Source organism: Sprattus sprattus (genome assembly GCF_963457725.1).
Source record: "Sprattus sprattus genome assembly, chromosome: 5".
Classification (NCBI taxonomy): Eukaryota; Metazoa; Chordata; class Actinopteri; order Clupeiformes; family Clupeidae; genus Sprattus; species Sprattus sprattus.
Window position 1 is genome coordinate 10,016,281 of NC_137924.1, and position 17,102 is coordinate 10,033,382.

General features: G+C 44.8%; 1 protein-coding gene across 1 annotated transcript; it reads left to right on the forward strand.

Annotated features, from left to right (window-relative positions):
• Positions 1-3,820: 3,820 nt before the first annotated feature.
• Positions 3,821-16,790, forward strand: igfbp2b (insulin-like growth factor binding protein 2b; the record flags this gene model as incomplete). Its single annotated transcript, XM_080839645.1, has 4 exons — positions 3,821-4,181; positions 12,602-12,759; positions 15,408-15,557; positions 16,593-16,790. The coding sequence occupies 4 exons, from the start codon at positions 3,821-3,823 to the stop codon at positions 16,788-16,790; spliced, it is 867 nt and encodes a 288-aa protein (XP_080695771.1).
• Between the last annotated feature and the right edge of the window lie 312 nt (positions 16,791-17,102).

Below are 17,102 nucleotides of genomic sequence, written 5' to 3' on the forward strand. Positions count from 1 at the left end.
GTTTTCTGCCCTTTTGCCTGGGATTATTAGCTCAAGGATCGCTGCAAAGAACTCCGTGAGGAGATGAGAGGGCATTGCTAACAGGACAGAAACCCTGTTTCACTTCATCTCCTGCTTCAGAGATATTGGGATAACGGCCCCTGCCTCCTGTACTCGAGCCTCCAGGTGGCAGTGGCAGACAAAGCATGGGCCTCTGGACGTGCTGGTTCCACAGGGGCTTCCTCAGTACCACAGCAACAATGTATGGTCTGTGATAGGGCTCTCTCCAAAGAGCCCCCGAACAGAGGATGTCCAGGCAGTTTCCCTCACTCAGCAGAATTATTTATACCGGTGCAACAATAAGGCGACTGTGTATTTTGGCATGGTGGAGGATGTCGTTCTGGGTCAGAGACTAGTTCAAAGGCACAGGCAGTGGCCACAGTTCAGTGACGTCAAACAATCTGGGTTGTATTTCAGGGGGGTCAATTAGAGGTCCGTGAGTTTGCACATACTGTACACATGCTGTTCAACCTCATTTATTTCACACAATGTCAGAATACAGTGTGACACACTGAACCGAGTGCAAAATGGGCAGGAGAAGTAATGCTAATGAATGCTAATAAACAAATCAGCCACATTCTTCTTCTCGTGCACAGTGAAGTTATTCTGCACGTAGATAACCATGCTCCGAGCCGCTACTGGTAGCACGAGCACTAATTAACAACAGAGAACATGAGTTTATCCAAGCAGACAGAGTTGTCACCGACCTCGCCTGTATGTGCTGTGTCTTGTCACATCCAATTGTACTACATTGACATGGAGGGAAGGCTTGCAATAACAAAACCACCGGAGAGCCCTGAGTGAGGGCAGACACTCATATCCTGTGTTACCCTGGGTTAGGTCCATGCAAGTGGTTCTCACCCAACACACAGGAAGACACAACGAGCGAGTCTGTTCCTCTGCATTAGCTGTTAGGACTAGATCTCCATTACGGTTAAACAAAAGCCACCCCTATTCTCAGCTCCCAGCGAGCGTACCGACAGCCAATCCAGGAATTAGCATGCAAATTCTGCGTGCTCTCTGGGCTGCCGAGAGTTGGGATAAGGTCAGGAATCGCGCGGAGGGACCAACCTGTCAGACGTTACCTCACAGGCGAGTCCGGCGCAGGCCAAACTCCAGATTCCTGAGCCTCGTGGTGCAACTGATGCAAGGAAACCCCAGCATGGGCCGAGATGTCAAACGTGGGATGTTTGTCAACTCTGGAAAAAAGAGCTTGTTTGCTTTCTCGATCTCTGATTCACCTTACACTCTAACAGGTCACACACGTGTCTGTTGAGTTTGAACTCTAATTATAGAATATTCAGTTCGACACAAACCAAGAGAAATGATTCTGACACCTTGCATGATTCATTATATTTAGTTTCCCTCACAGGGGCTGCCTTCAACTACCACACAATTATGAGAAAAATAAACAGTTTAAAGATAGTTTAAAAATTCACAAAAACCAACAAACTAAAACTAAATATGTTTGCCCAAGTGATAGAAATAACTTTTTGCAATGGAGCTTAACCGGAAAGTTCCCACCCCTTCATCATGAGTAGTGGTTTCATCTCTAGCATTGGGTATCATCAATAACTGTCCAATCATGTAATGATGTCCAATGATAAATACAAGGCTTTTAGGTTTAGGTGCACACATCAGACTGGTAACATCTTAAAGGTGCATTAAGGATTAATAGCTATTCGCTAAAGGTATGCTAGCAGCTAAAACTAACGAAATCTCTTGAAATGTGCTGACTTTGACATTATGACAAACTAGTTACTCAACGACTGTCCTTACACAGTCAAACATCAATCATGTGCAACACAAGACTAAGCAAGACGGCAAATAAGCTACTTACTAGATCGGCAGAAGGTAATCAAAGTCAGGTCGGCGGGCTGCGGCAGGCAAAACTACAGAACGCAGTTATATGCCTATCGACCCTGCTATGCCATTGGCACGGACGCAATTCTCCATATTAAAAGTCATTGTAGCGCACCAATTTTTTTTAAGCTGTTATTTTAAGGTTAAACTGCTTATCCTAACCCTAATCCTGAAGCATAATTGTTGCATATTGCACCTTTAAGAAGGGCTCATCACACATACTTCCAAAAACAGGCAAGATCTCTCTTTTTCACTCTCTCTCTCTCTTTGTCTCTCTTCCTTCACTTCATCTCCAATTGATATCCCTTGACAGTCTCTGATTTGCAGGATTTCACTCTTACAATACTAATAGGAGCCCCCATAACTCACAGACATCTAACTGATTAGATGTGAGGGAAATGTATCCCAGATGATGTGGCAGTTTGATCAAAACTCTGATTATTGATTGAAACATTCTGTTGAATGTGGTCTACAAACTGACTCAGGTGCAGTGACCTTGCGGGGGCGTGTCTGATGAATGTGGTCTACAAACTGACTCAGGTACAGTGACCTTGCGGGGGCGTGTCTGATGAATGTGGTCTACAAACTGACTCAGGTACAGTGACCTTGTGGAGGCGTGTCTGATGAATGTAGCATTTCAGGGGTTTCTCTCGACTAACAAACACTTTGGCCTCTGTATTCAAACTCTGTCTATGAGCCGCATTTATACCATTGCAGGGTTACTTGCACACTGTTGCTTTTTATAAATGACATGAGGTTCTATATCAACAGGCCAGCTTCTGCAGAACTCCCAGCTAACAACAGGCTTTTTCAAGCACCCCCCTCTCTCCGGCATAGCCACTGCGCTGGGACAGGCTGCTTGGCCATATATACATAAAGGCCATAAAATCAGAAAGCACCCACAAAACAAAATAATCCTCATTTATATCTGCCTGCCTGGCAGTGCAGGCTAGAGTTTCACAGTGAGTGGCTATTTATGTTCTCTAAAATCAACAAGGGTTAGTCTCGGAGGCAGCCACGTTACATGGGTTAACAGAGGCTTGTTCCATGTGTATGCACGACACCTCTACTCCCTCACTCTGTAATCATTAGGCCACATACAGCAAGGAGGCCAGATTTGGCAAAAAAGTGCAGATTTAATTAAGTGGCGATGGATATGACAGGAAAGGAGAGTGGTCATGTCAAAAATTGCAGGCCACATAACGGTTATATTCCCAGGGCAAGTTCTGTTTTTTTTTTTTTTTTTTTTTACTGTTGACCTTAAAGGATATGAACATTCTGTAAGTTTACACAGGCAATTAAATGAACTTGGCATGTGCATTAGTTAAGGATAATTATTTATGATCTGCCAACATTACTGCAGGCTGCATTTTTTGGTGTGTTAGGAGGTAGTCAAAATGAATTTATCTGCAACATTGTACTGTACCTTTGAGATATTGAGAGTGATATGAAATAATATTTGAAATGATTGACATATGTTTTCCTTATAGATTACACGTAACACATACTTATTTGAACACATACTGAGAGAGAGGGAAAGGGGGGAGAGGGGGCAACCGAAAAGAAAGAGGGGGAGAGAAAGAGAGCCAGCAGAAATTATTCATAGTGTAATTGTGGATACATTAATATATTCATAACTTTACATAGACAACGAAAACGGTAAGTCTAAATGAATGAGTCACATTATAACTTCGAAAGTGGGCTACATTATATGTGGAGGAAGAATAGACGGCAGCCCACTTAAATGTTTGGTGTCCCAGCATTTTGGCAGCCTTTTTGACGTGATGTCAGAGGAACTTGACAGTTAATAGTTGCCGGCAGAGATCCCAGTCGGACCTTACCTGGTCGCAGACAGTTACACTTTCCAACTTGAAGTTGGTGTCTTATTAAACGCAATATCCAACTACAGAAAGACACCATGGTGTCTTATTTTCATTGCCGTTTGTTGCTAGCATCACTCGTGCTACCGTGCACCTTACAGGCAGAGGTGATATTTCGCTGCTCGAGCTGCACCGCGGAGAAGCAAGCCGCATGCCCAAAGCTCACGGCCACTTGTGCAGAGATTGTGAGGGAGCCTGGCTGTGGCTGCTGTCCGGTATGCGCCCGGCAGTTGGGAGAATTCTGCGGCGTGTACTCGCCAAGATGCTCCATCGGTTTGAGGTGTTACCCGACTCCGGATTCCGACATGCCACTGGATCAACTGGTGAAAGGATTGGGACAATGTGGGCATAAAGTGGACGTTAAGCCTACTGTCAGTCTTGAGAACCCAGAACAAAACGGTGAGTTGTCCTCTGCAAACGTACAGAGAAACACCTACACTTTAAATAGCCTTCCTAAAGATGTGTTGTGTTCCCATTAACCCCAACAGTCTCTGATTATTAGTAACAGTCCCACGGTCTGCAGCTTTTTCATTTTATTAGCAGACATTCTGTCAGGATTCAAGAGAGGAACACTTGCATAATATAATCTATCTACGTATGTTTTTGGTGATTGCATCTATAAGTTTGTTATTTGTTTTTAAACGTTTAATTGAATGTATTGTGGTGTTCCTTTAAATAAGCTTAGGGGTGCAGAACTTCACATGAGTAAATAGACACAATGCAATATTCATAATTGGATATTAATCATATGGCGAGCTTTGCGAAGTGTTTATTTAAAAATATTTTGGTGTTAACTGTAATATCTAAAATAAAGAAAAGATAATTTTTACACTCTCAAATCCAAAAATCACCAGCTTATGTAAACATCACAACATGCTGACAGTGTGTCGGGTGCCCATGAAGTTGACCAGAACACTATTGCTCTTTTTAGTAAACAGGCTTAGCAGTAGTTTACATATTGACATAGCTTCGTCAAGTTCATGTGCATCAGCTGGGAGTCAGTCACTCATACCACATTCCTTTACTTGAGATGCCCAAATATAGGAAGTACAGCCACTCTAAACTAACCCCTGAAAACAGATTGAGTACATTTACATCACATTTTTATATCATTACCTTTGAATCACATATTCATCATTTCACACACTATATGCTTCAACCATATTTGAGTTAGAATAAGACACACTGCCTTCTGGAGTGGTCATGATAATCAACCCGGCTCCATTCTTCTCCTTCTTCCGTCGTGTTCCTCTGTCTCCCCATCTCGCTACTAATCACGCTGCAAACAAATGGCCATTTGTGTGGTTGGGTACCAAAGGGGAATAGGCTCATGCAACTTCATGAACTTTGCCTCTGCTCTCTTGTGATTCGGTTCTGCCTCAGTGCCCCGCTTCGGTTCTGTGCTCAGGCTCAACACCGTCAAGGCCAGCAGCCATGAATAAGTCCTTCATGCATTTGAAAGATCAAGTGATATAACTGGGTCCTCTCAAATGTGAATTTGAAAGGTCAATACTTTTTTTTTTTTTAATTAATAGCCATTATTCAATATTGATTTATAGATTATCCTCACAGTGGAATATGCTGTGAACATTTAAAAGAAACTGCTCACTGTGGCCATTCACGTCCTTTTTTTTTAATGTTTCCATCTTGGGACTTTAATGCCCTTTGATGCCAGTCTGGTGCAAAGTACACCCAGTTTGGCATGTTCCCTTCAAACAATCCCTCATCCGCCTTTTGATGACCCAAACAGTGTGAGGGTGTTTTGGGGAGCTGAGCTAATGTTTGGCTCGAGTGGTTGTTACAGTGCAAGAACATGGCTCAGTCATGCAGAGGGTCTAGTGTGTAACGGTATGAATGATGGTATTATGGGGCATTGGAAGGAGACAGACTGGTCAGGACCTTGTATGAGACTTTGTTTATGGCTCGCATTTGACTTTGTTTGTGTTCAGTCATTTGGTTTGTCTTTATTGAACTCTTTATTGTTAGGCAAATGATGTTTTTTTTCCTGACTTGGTTTTATTTTTAGCTTGGTTTTATTTTTAGCATCTCAACTTTTTCCTCATTTTAGCAATTAGGCCTTCATTAGCACGTCACCCTTTTTTTAGCTGCGGTAGCGCTCCGATAAAAAGCCAAACGTGTCACGGTTGTTCTCATTACAGTTTATTATAGCCTTGTTTCCCTATTGACCTCTCTGTGTCACTCAAGGCTCTTTTCATGGGTCTGTTCAAACACGTCCTGTAACAATAATTGGCGGGGGGGGGGGGGGGGGATCACTCCACCTGTAGCTGGCTCCCTGCAGAGTGGAGCTGGAGCAGACTGTGATGGGTGCCCCAGCCATGGCGCCAGCCCAGCAGGGACCAGGTGGAGGCTCGCCCGACGCTCCCTTGTCATCCGGAATCCTGGCCAGGCGCTCGGTCGGGCTGTGCCGAGGGAGTGTTTTGGAGATAAGATACGTCTCCAACATAAACGCTCGGGGGGCAGCAGTCTTGGCTCGTCAAGCGATGGCACGGCACGTGGGCCTGTTGTGCAATTGATAGCTGTTGCTGTTGGCACATCAGATGGCTGCAGCCACGCAGAGTCCATATGGGTTTACTCTGATATTTCTTTCCCCAGTCTTTGTTAAAAGGTAAATGGCTGCAGATGAGGGATTTGTGGTTTGGTTTTTCACTGCTAGGGAGTCCCACGCAAGGTCATTAATGCAAGGTCACCCTTGGATCTCTGGAGCATAGCTTTCATTATGGCGTGTTTATGGATGACGAGGGAACCTTTTTCAGATGAACCATAGCCATTAGTAGTGATGTTGATGAGGGCGATGTTACTGTTGTTGATGATGATGATGATGTGATGATGTGTGAAGGAAATCGTGCTGTCAGTTTGGCTTGCATGAAGTCGATGAACTTTTGTCCTTTTCTACCTGGCTGCTCATCGCACATGCCGTGACTGCTCTAAGCCTGCGTGAACTCTCGTCGGCATCAAGTTATGACGTTAATGCTGCAAACCCGTTTTTTGAAGGAATCTCCTTGAGAAACCTTGTGTGTAATGTCTACTTCTCTGTTTTTTGTCTCTGTTTATACGACCCAAATTTTGGCCATTTCGGTTTCTGTGATTTTTTTTTTTTTTGTCTTTTCAAACTGTCCTTTTCTGTGGTGTTTTTTTTTTTTTTTAGTGTTTCTCTCTGTCTCTCCCCCTGACATCCTCTGAGTCACTGTTCAGTGTTCTGATTCAGACTCATTGTCTGCGTCCTTCTTCCCCCATCTCATTTGGGGTCTGCTCTCTTCTTTCACTCTCTGTTTTTTTGTGTGTCATGTATACTGTGATTGCCCTTGAAGCCCTGTGGGGAGAGATGTGCTTGGGCTTGCTCCTGCCTCCCCTCCCTCCCCTCCCTCCCCTCCCTACCCTCCCTCTGACACCACTACAGGTGCCTAATTAGTGTGGGGGATGCCTTTGGTGGTGGCGGCGGCGTGTCAAGACCTGCGACCCCTGCGAGGCTCCGCATGGGCGGCGGGATCCAACTGGTGCCCTGCGGACATCAGTGGGGTGTCGACAGTGTCAGGCAAGACGGCGCACGGAGGTGGAAGAAAGGCTGGACGAACCCCCCCCAGGTTTGCCACAAACAAACCCCCCACAGGCTGGAGAGGGGGAGGATAGGAGAGGCAGGAGCGGAGACAACCTGCACTTGGAGGAGGCCATTCCAGACTAACACTAACACACACCTCTCAGAGAGGGGGACTGGAGGATCAGGAGAGGAGCTTGAGAAGTAGACACATGAGAGACTGGGGCATACTGTATACATCACTTTACTTTTTGTTTCAACAATGTAGGAAAGGATATTTGTGTTGAATATTCCCAAGGTCTTTCTGTCTGGGATATATTTGTCAGAGAATGACATGTCATGTCAGAGAGTGACAGATTTCTTCTGGCCATGACAAATGCATGTCTAATTTACCCATACATGGGGTTGAGCTCACAGAAAAAGGAGTTGCTTTGAGCATCTGGAGGTACAAATCCTCTGTTACACAGCCGAGCTTTGCGAGACAAAACCCCAAATATCTTTTGCTTGACTGCACTTGTCGATGGCACTGATTCGAGGTGATTTGGCTTCAAGACATTTCGTTTTATAACAGTATCTTGACAGATTCAATTTTGTTCGGAAACAAATGCTCCAGAAGAGAAAAATAGCCCTGGACATATCTCTCGTGTTATTTGAAGCAACAGTTTTTTTTGTATATGGCAACCGCTGTCCAAAATAGCAACATTCTGTGTGTATTGTGTGTTTTGAGAGCCTCCTGGAGGCATTGCACAATCCATTGTTAATGCCAGATTTCATGCTACCCCTCTGCAGGTAGAGCCCTGTTTCTATGGTTCCAGGAAAAGATCAACTCGGCTTGACAAAGTGAAAATGGAAAGCTGACAGCATTGGGCTGTAGCCGGCAGTCATCCCTTTGAAAACAAGTCCTCTGTTTTTTCTATATCAGGCGATGTGGAGTCAAGATCACATGTTTTTCTTTCTTTTCGTGATTTTTTTTGAAGACTTGACCTATTTAGCTTTTATTTCTGTCATTGAGTTGCAACAATAGAAGGTGGCGGTGAACAAATAACTCCAGTGTTTTAATTTCTGCTGTAATGACTTAACTATATTCATTATATTTGCTGAATTTATGTTATTGCACATACAAAACTCTCGCAACCACATTACACAGCAATGCACTCAGACACACACACACACGCACACAAACGCGCGTGCCTGCACAGGTTTGCTTGCACATGGGGGGAGCTTCGCATTTGTAATTACAGATAGGACAAAGCCCAGGGAGATGTCTTGGCATGGCACTTTTAATAGAGAGAAGCTCTCTTGCCAGAAGGTTTACCTCCCATGATTCTGCGGGCTGGGAAGGCTTTGTCAGCAAGTAGGAGCTGACTTACTTCCATGAAAGTCCATGACTCACACAGGTGATGCTGTCCGATGAGTCTTTGCATTTCTCAGAACGTTCATTCCCTATCGTCCTGAAACAACACTGCCTTAGGCTTCCTAGTATGAAGTTGTACATCTGTAAAGTGTCATTCCACATAAGTCAACAGAGATATTCTGTTCCATTCTCAAAAAAGGCTTTTCTCAGACTTGAATGGGACCGAAAGCCTTTAGTGGTAATATGCTGAAATCGATTATCTCCCAATGTGTTTATCTTATTGGATGTTCAGATTTGCCATCATTTGCTATGAAACGAAAGATATCATATAGATATCAGGCGTCGTAAATTTGACTCTGGATTCCCATTAGGTGAGACATTGGCGAACAGCAGTCACATGCTCTCAAAACATGCCGTGATTCTAGAACATCTGAAGAGAAGCAAAGGGTTCCGTGTAGATACCCTAGAACATCTGAAGAGAGGCAAAGGGTTCCCTGTAGATACCCTAGAACATCTGAAGAGAAGCAAAGGATTCCATGTAGATACCCTAGAACATCTGAAGAGAAGCAAAGGATTCCATGTAGATACCCTAGAACATCTGAAGAGAAGCAAAGGGTTCCCTGTAGATACCCTAGAACGTTCCTGACTCTCTATTAGTGGCCTCGGGGGTGATGACTGTTTCTTTTCAACAGCAAAAGGGAAATGAAATTACTTTATGCACTTTATTTTATTTTGTGCCGCTGTGGCACTGTAGGCTTTCGGAGCAGTACTGATAGCAAAAAGGCCTGCTCTTATGTAACTGAAATAACCATGTCCCAGCTAGCGACTCAACCGTCTCAGCTGTCTGTGTTTTTTATTACTTTGCTTTTTCATGCAACTTATGACCTCTCTGCTGGCTTTCTGCTGCCTGCTACAAAAAGAGTGCCATCTCATTACTTGTTATTTCTGTATGTGGAACCAGGAGGGGTTGGGCTGGCTATTTATTTAGTAGATGTTTAACCATAAGGGTAAACTGTGGACACATTTCAATCAATGCCAATGTCGTCTTGTTGGTTTTCCATTTGAGCATGTTGATAGACCCAGGGGGGGAGGGGGGGTTATGTCATCACCCCCGGGCCGGAGCCAACCAAACTCTCTTTCACAGAGCTCCATAGGCCAGCGGTGGCCATAATTCCACTTTATGTACATATATGTTTATAAATTCCAACCAGTTAACCGAAACATTCATTAACCCAAAATAGGAATTTGATTGCTTTTTGGCAATGTGGCTACTAAAAAGTCCTCATAGTGCTACACTGTAAGTTTTTCAGTACAGAGTTATTGAAAGCAAGTTGTAGGGTCTCACTTATGGCATTCAAAGGATTTTCTGTAGTCCTGTAGGCCCTTGGGCCAGGAGATAATATCTAACACTTAATATCTAACTATGATTAAAAAGGCTAAAAGTACAGTCAAAATACATTTCCTATGTATGTATTTCAGATAGGACCAAATTGCGTGTGTATATTTTTGCTATCCTCACTGTGAGTCTGTGAAAAGAAGAAATAATTCTGCCATTATCTGACCTGAGACATCCTGGTTTGATAAAGCGCTCTTTTGAACCCCAGCCTAGATGAAGGCTTTTGTCTGTACTAGGCTTTACAGCAGCAGCAGCACCTCGGGCTCCTAGTAAGACACCGGTGGAAGAGCCCCAAGCGGAGGCCACAATGACCCCGAGAGGAGCAAGTGTCCACACCCAGGACTGCGGAGGCCCACACACTGTCAGCCCTCAGAAAGAGCGAGGAGAGAGAGGGGGCGAGAGACTTGGACCAGGAGGTGTTATTGGAGCAGGCCCAGGGCCATTATGGCAGAGGCAGGGGATAGCTGGGAGAGAACGTAATGGCAGGTGTCCGGATCATAGCGCAGCATGTCCGCCTGGCTGCCAACAATTTCTGAAATGAGGCAAACTATTAGAAAAGGGGATGCACGCTGAGTTTGACACTATTCTTAGAGGCGTGCTCGCATGGATGTCGGGCGTGAAACTGGATCGCACAGGGTCCGTGGCCCGGACAATTGCGCGCCCAGGCAATCATCCTCCTTCAGATCTTTTGCAGAGCAGCCACCCTCGGGGGCCGGTGACATCATACGCATGTCTGTTCTGGGCACGTGGCCTGAGGGGAGTGATTTTCAACACTTTCTTCTCTCTCGCCCTCTGGTGCGCTGCTCCTCTGCTCCCTCGCTTGTTCGCTTGCCCGCCTCAGACAGCGCAGACAGTGATGAGATCACAGTTTCGGACCCACCGTAAACAGCCCTGGACCAGCGGGGGGTGGTGGGGGGTTGGGGGGAGGACCAGGCCTCTCCTCGGGGATCACTGACCTACTCATTGAAGTGGCATTACATTGAGTGACATACACCAGCGGTGCCCCCAAAAGGGATTGTGTATGACTGCTTTAGCAATCCTGGATGAATGGGGATGAGGGATGTTTGGGGCACGCCATTATTATTATTATTATGGGATGTGGTGCCATGATTAAAGGAGAGTAAATTAAGGTGTTTGTGCGGAACATTTGTTGGCAGGGACTGACGACACACATCTGGCGGAGCTCTGACCAACATGTCCAATGGCAGTGTCCTGGAGTCATTCAGAGGGAAGCTATGAAGAAATGGAAACAACACTAAGATCAGTGATGGGCATTTAGACAGATTATATACTTGATCTGCCTAAACTGTTTACTGCACAAAACAGACAGACATTTCATACTGTTGGCGGTATGTGTTCAAATGCCTGTTGTGTCACAGTATATTCCTAAATAAATACAAGCGATGCAGACCGGTAGGACATTCTGTAGTGGAGCATGGACTGATGGAGACCCATCCTTATAGGTCAGTCTCAGACGGTTTCATCGTTTGTGATTTTCAGTCAGGTTCAACAAAGCTTTGTTGTTGTTGAGTGGACTTTAGAATCAGGAGCATTGATCGTTTTATTACATTGAATTTGAATGTGCGATTGCAGTTTTTATAGTCCCTAAACTTCGCACAACTTCTGACTGTGTTAGGTGTGCAGTCTGTGTTTAGTGGAAATTGTGTTAATGGGTTGTGTAGTGTGTTTAAATGTCCAAAATGTATGTTGCAACTTCTCTTTATAGCCCTTTGTATATTATATTGTATTGTTTGTACGTTCCCTTGTACTTCGCTTTGGACAAAAGCGTCTGCTAAATGACTAAATGTAAATGTAAATGTTTTTAAGACAACATAGACATGCAGAAATGACAATAAAAACTGACTTGACTTAGTAGACAGTCACTGACTAGAGCACAAATGGTCAGAGGGTGTACAGAACCCAGTATTCAAGTATTTCACGTGGCACAACAAACAATTTAACTGTCAGTCATTGTGACTGACACAGAATAAATTAGCTGATTCTTTCTGATGGCAAAGATTATAGAATGAAATGAACCGTCATTGTTGGGCTTCACTGATCAAAGGTATATCCCCCAGCTCATTGAAATAAAACCCTGAGCACCCTATATGCTAAAAATAGCAACGATTACCTTGACATTCGGTCATGTTTCAAAGATTTACGAACCATTTTAATCTGACAGAGAGATATGTTAGTCAGACCCGCATTTACCCTTAAAGTGCTTGCCAGAGATAAAAGGTAGCTATCATTTTACAGGCTGTTCTGCCTCAGCCAGTAGCTGTGATTAAGGGCTGGCTATTAGCTTGTCTACGTTAGTCTCTGATGGTCTGCCAAAGCCCTGATGCTGCCCTTGGTATATGAACCAAACGGTTCCATTATAAGCCTGCTATTCTACCTGCAAATCAGTGGGTGAACTTTGGCAAATTGCAATGACCTATATAGTATTGCTAATGTATGCATTGTTTTGTACAGATTTGGAGTAATGTGAACCTTTGTGTGTTTTGTGTGCAAACCAGGGGAAGTCTCTGCAACCAAGGTCCCCCCTCAGATAAGGCTGACAAAGGAGAACTCCAGACTCAACAAAGAGATCGCTGTGCAGAAGCACCAGAACAACTTGAAGAAGACCATGATGACCAACCGCTTAGAGGAGCCGCGGACCGCGCACGCTCGGCCTGTGAGTCTTTCTGTTCATCACTCCAGCGAACCCCTTGGGTCCCGTTCACAGGAGGACACACACATCTCGTGCAAACACTGTGCTCTGTGGCAAGCTAAAGGTCTACGTTGACCTGAGCTGGCACTCAATTTAGTACGGCAGTGCCCTCTTCTGGCTATCACACACACACACGCACACGCGCACACACACACACACACTCACACACACACACACACACACACACACACACACACACACACAGAAACACACACACACACACACACACACACACACACACACACAACACTCAAACTCACATACACGATCACATAAACACAGTCATAGTCACAGTCACAGTAAAACAAATCCAGACATTCACTTAAAGATAGAGGCAGTTTACCACAGTCATGTAATGCTTGCTTTTACAGTATATGGGTGGATTCTTTGCAATACACAATAGTAATTATTAATGAAATAACTTTTTGTGACATTTTTTTTTTAACAGAGGTGTCATTTGTAGTCCATTCCTTCTTTACGAGTGGGTGCAACAAGTAGACTATAAGCACTGGTATCGAGTAGCCTACTCAGCCAATCCCATGTCTCTGTATAAAATTCTGATTTCTACGATTACAGGAAGCTACCAAACTGCATGTCAGAATAGAGAATTCTCTCAGACTAGAAATCAACTGGCTGAAAAATGAGATATCCTGCCTACTGTTGGACCATCCAGTCTGTTATTCCCACAAATACAAAGACAGATGTCTGTAGTCTAGGAGTATTTCATCATTAACAAAGAGAAAAACAGGTTGGCAGAAATCTGTTGTGTGAGTTTATATAGAGTTGGCACAAAGTCAATTGTAAATTGATAAAAAGTTGTGGATTGGACAGATTTAACTGATACTTGTGCCGTGGTTTTCTGTACATTTAGCCTTGATTTTGTTCATGTCTCAGGTTTAAAATAATTGTTAAAACAAAATATTTTTTCTAATTAATAACACCTACACAGCTTTCTTAAAATTGCAGTGTAGTCAACTCAGATTAGTAGGATTATTGATTGTTAAGTTTTTGCCATTCTAATGAACATCCCCTCATCTAGTTGCTCACAACTGACGTCACTGAGTTGTCTTTGACGAAATCCTGCTAGACCACAAAGTGTGCATTTGTTGCAAATATTGGGTGATCATTTTGAGGGAGCCCTTTGAATATGTGTAGCCCCAGGGCCCTTAGTGTACTTCATCTGGCCCTGAAAAGGACCACCAAGGAGGACCATCTCCGTCTTTAATGTTTCAATGTGTGTCTTAATTAGTTATCTCTGTGGTCTCTCTCTTCTAGTAACTCACTCCTTCTATATTAAACAATAAAACATTCTTTTTTTTTACTGCCAATATTACAGCAGGGTCATTTTAGAGATTCTTTTTTTGATATGTCTGCCATCAACCAACAATATATTGGGAGTAGCTGTTCACAGGAATGCGGAGCAGTTATGTACGTATATGATTTACAGTTGCAAGGAAGAAAAGAATCATCAGTGAAAAGGAAATTATGTATTTGGACATTGCTTACATTCCAAACAAATCCATTGTTAATGAGCTTGCCCATTGTTTTAATGTAAAGAATGTATTAGTAAAGTGAAATATGCTCGTGTCCTCATCAACGCCAAAACTTATAAACAATTCTTATCAGTTGAAAGTACTCTGTGTCCTAAGCCTTTGAAAGACTATATTGCTTTTTTGAAACGTGACACATTGTTTGTCCTTTGTCCAAACAATCTGCAGAGAAAACACTGCATTACAGTTGAGCACAGTTTGTACATATGACTGGGAAAATGACAGCCACCTCATGTGAACTGAAGCTCCAGCTTCAGTCTTTTACAAATTAGCGTGCCCTCTATAGACATTAACAGAAGCCATAAGTGTTTTGACCTGAAAAACAATGATATACATGCCCAGATCTTCCCCCTCATTTAACTCTCTCTATAGCAGCTATTAAACAAGAAATAGTCAAGGAAAAAAGACAATCGATGAGACCATTAGTGAACAACAGCAGAGACAACAATGGTATGAGTGTGGAGTGGGAAGGGTCATAGCTGGACGAGCAGAAAAACCGTGAGGCTCCTCTCTTGGGTACGTGAGGCCGCGTGGAGGTGGGGGGTTGAGGGGGGTTGGGGGGTGGTTGTGGGGGGATGTACTCAGTCACGTGCTACCCTGGCGTCCCCCATGCGCCAGAGAGAGATTCCATTCTGGAGCAAGGCATGACGTCAGGTCTGGGGGGGCGCCTGAGGCGGCACAGCACACACAGGCTAGCGTAGCGTAGCCCGCCCAGCACAACACAGCCCAGTTCCAGGGCAGCGTAGCGTCCAGGGCTCTCTGCGAGGGGGCCACTTTTCATTCACATGATATGGATAAGATCCCCTGGCATCCCGGCGCTGCAGCAGCGTGCCCTCTCATCTCGGGCCAAGCAGCAGAGCGCAGCCGTTTTCGAGGGGCCAGGCCCTTTGATGCAGCTGCGTGTCCCCCTTTAGTCCCAGGGGGAGAAAGGGCGCTGAAGGCAAGGGGCCGGGGCTGGCAGACGGTAAAAAGAAACGCAGAAGGACTGGCAGAGGAGCAGGCCAGAGAGATGAATATCATCGGCAATGAGTTATGACCCCAGAGCTTGTTGTTCTGTTGCAGGCCCCACTGAGCCCGTGTCAGCAGGAGCTGGACGTGGTCCTGGAGGAGATCTCCCAGATGACTTTCCTCAACAATAAGGGCTCGCTGGAGAACCTGTACCAGCTTAAGTTCCCCAACTGTGACAAGGACGGACAGTACAATTCGAAGCAGGTGAGCGCCATCTACACACAGTCAGAACGGTCTCCTTTGTAAATGTGTGCGTAACGCAGATCAGACATGGACTCCTCAATATCTCATGATTTCTGAGAGGAGAGAGTTACAAAACGACAAACAAGCCATGAATGATCATAGCACTAAATCAACAGGTGTATGTATGCACAAGAGGACAGGTAACTGTCTTCAATCCCATGGTCTTTCAAAATCAGCAAAGCCATAACAGTGGAGAATTGTAGTGGAGCTTAGAGGAGAATGCGGAACAGAACACCACTACTTCCTCCTTCATGAATGGACATTTGGTCAACACAGAGGCGACAGTGTCTGAGAAAGGAGTTACAAGGTAGTACAAATAGATATATATTTTCTTTTTTTTTATCACAGAAAGTAAAAACAATGGCCCCCTATGAGACAGTTTTAGATTCCTCCACTTGCATGTCCTTGATGCAAGACCCAATTATTTTTAGAACAGGTCAAAACAATGATATGACATATCTGTATCCTGAAAGCACACCAAGTCTTCCACGTTTGGGAGGTAAAACGGGGACAGAAACCCTAGGGAGAGGCAGGCGGGGGATGCATTGTTTTGATGTGAAAGCTCTGTTCCCATGGCTTAAAAACACGGTACCTCACTGCTCCTGATTGTTTCCTAATCATCTTGTTCCTCTTGCAATTACTGTAACTGTCAGTTTTTGTTCTTTCTCACTGAAGGAAAAAATTGAAAGTCTGTTTTTTTTTTTTTTTTTTTTGCCTATTTTGGGTCCCCGCATAAGCTGTGTCCAGTTCAATTATGACCTCATTTCGGGAGCGCTCGATGGGGGTCGCAGAGGCATGCTGTGACCAATGGGCCACGCATGGTTGTTGTTGGAGCGCTGCTCCACCCCGCTCCTCTCCCCGCCCATGACTGTACCAAGTGCCTCATTAACCCCTCAAAATCCTTGTTCCCACCACCTCACCGCCTCCGCCTAACCAGCCTGACCTCCACACCCCCCCCCCCCCCTTGTCTCCATCTCTCCTCATCTTGTGTTTCAGTGTCACATGTCTACCCACGGCCAGAGGGGCGAGTGCTGGTGCGTGGACTCGCTCACAGGCATCCAGCTCCCGTCGTCTCCCAAAGTGAGGGGGGACCCAGACTGCAGCCAGTACCTCAGCATGCAGGAGACCAAGCCCCCCACGGCCGTGTACCTCAGCGGACAGGAGACCGAGACCCCCATGGCCGTGCAGAAATAAATGTGCTCTCACAACCCTCTCGCCAAAACTTGAAGGGGCCAGAGTCACAAGTGATTGAATTTTAAAGCTTGTCAAAGAATGCGTGTGTGGTCTTTGTGTTCATGTTCGTGTGTGTGTGGTTGGGTGGGTGGGTGGGTGTGTGTGTGTGTGTGAGCATGATGTTTGCACATAAGGACTGTGCACGCATGCCTGAGTGTGCCTCCATGTGTATGTGTGTGTGCGTGCGTGTCTGTGTGTGTGTGTATGTGTGCATGTGTGGAGTGCTTCTGTGTATGTGTGAGCATGTCTGTGTGTGTATGTGTGCGTGTGGAG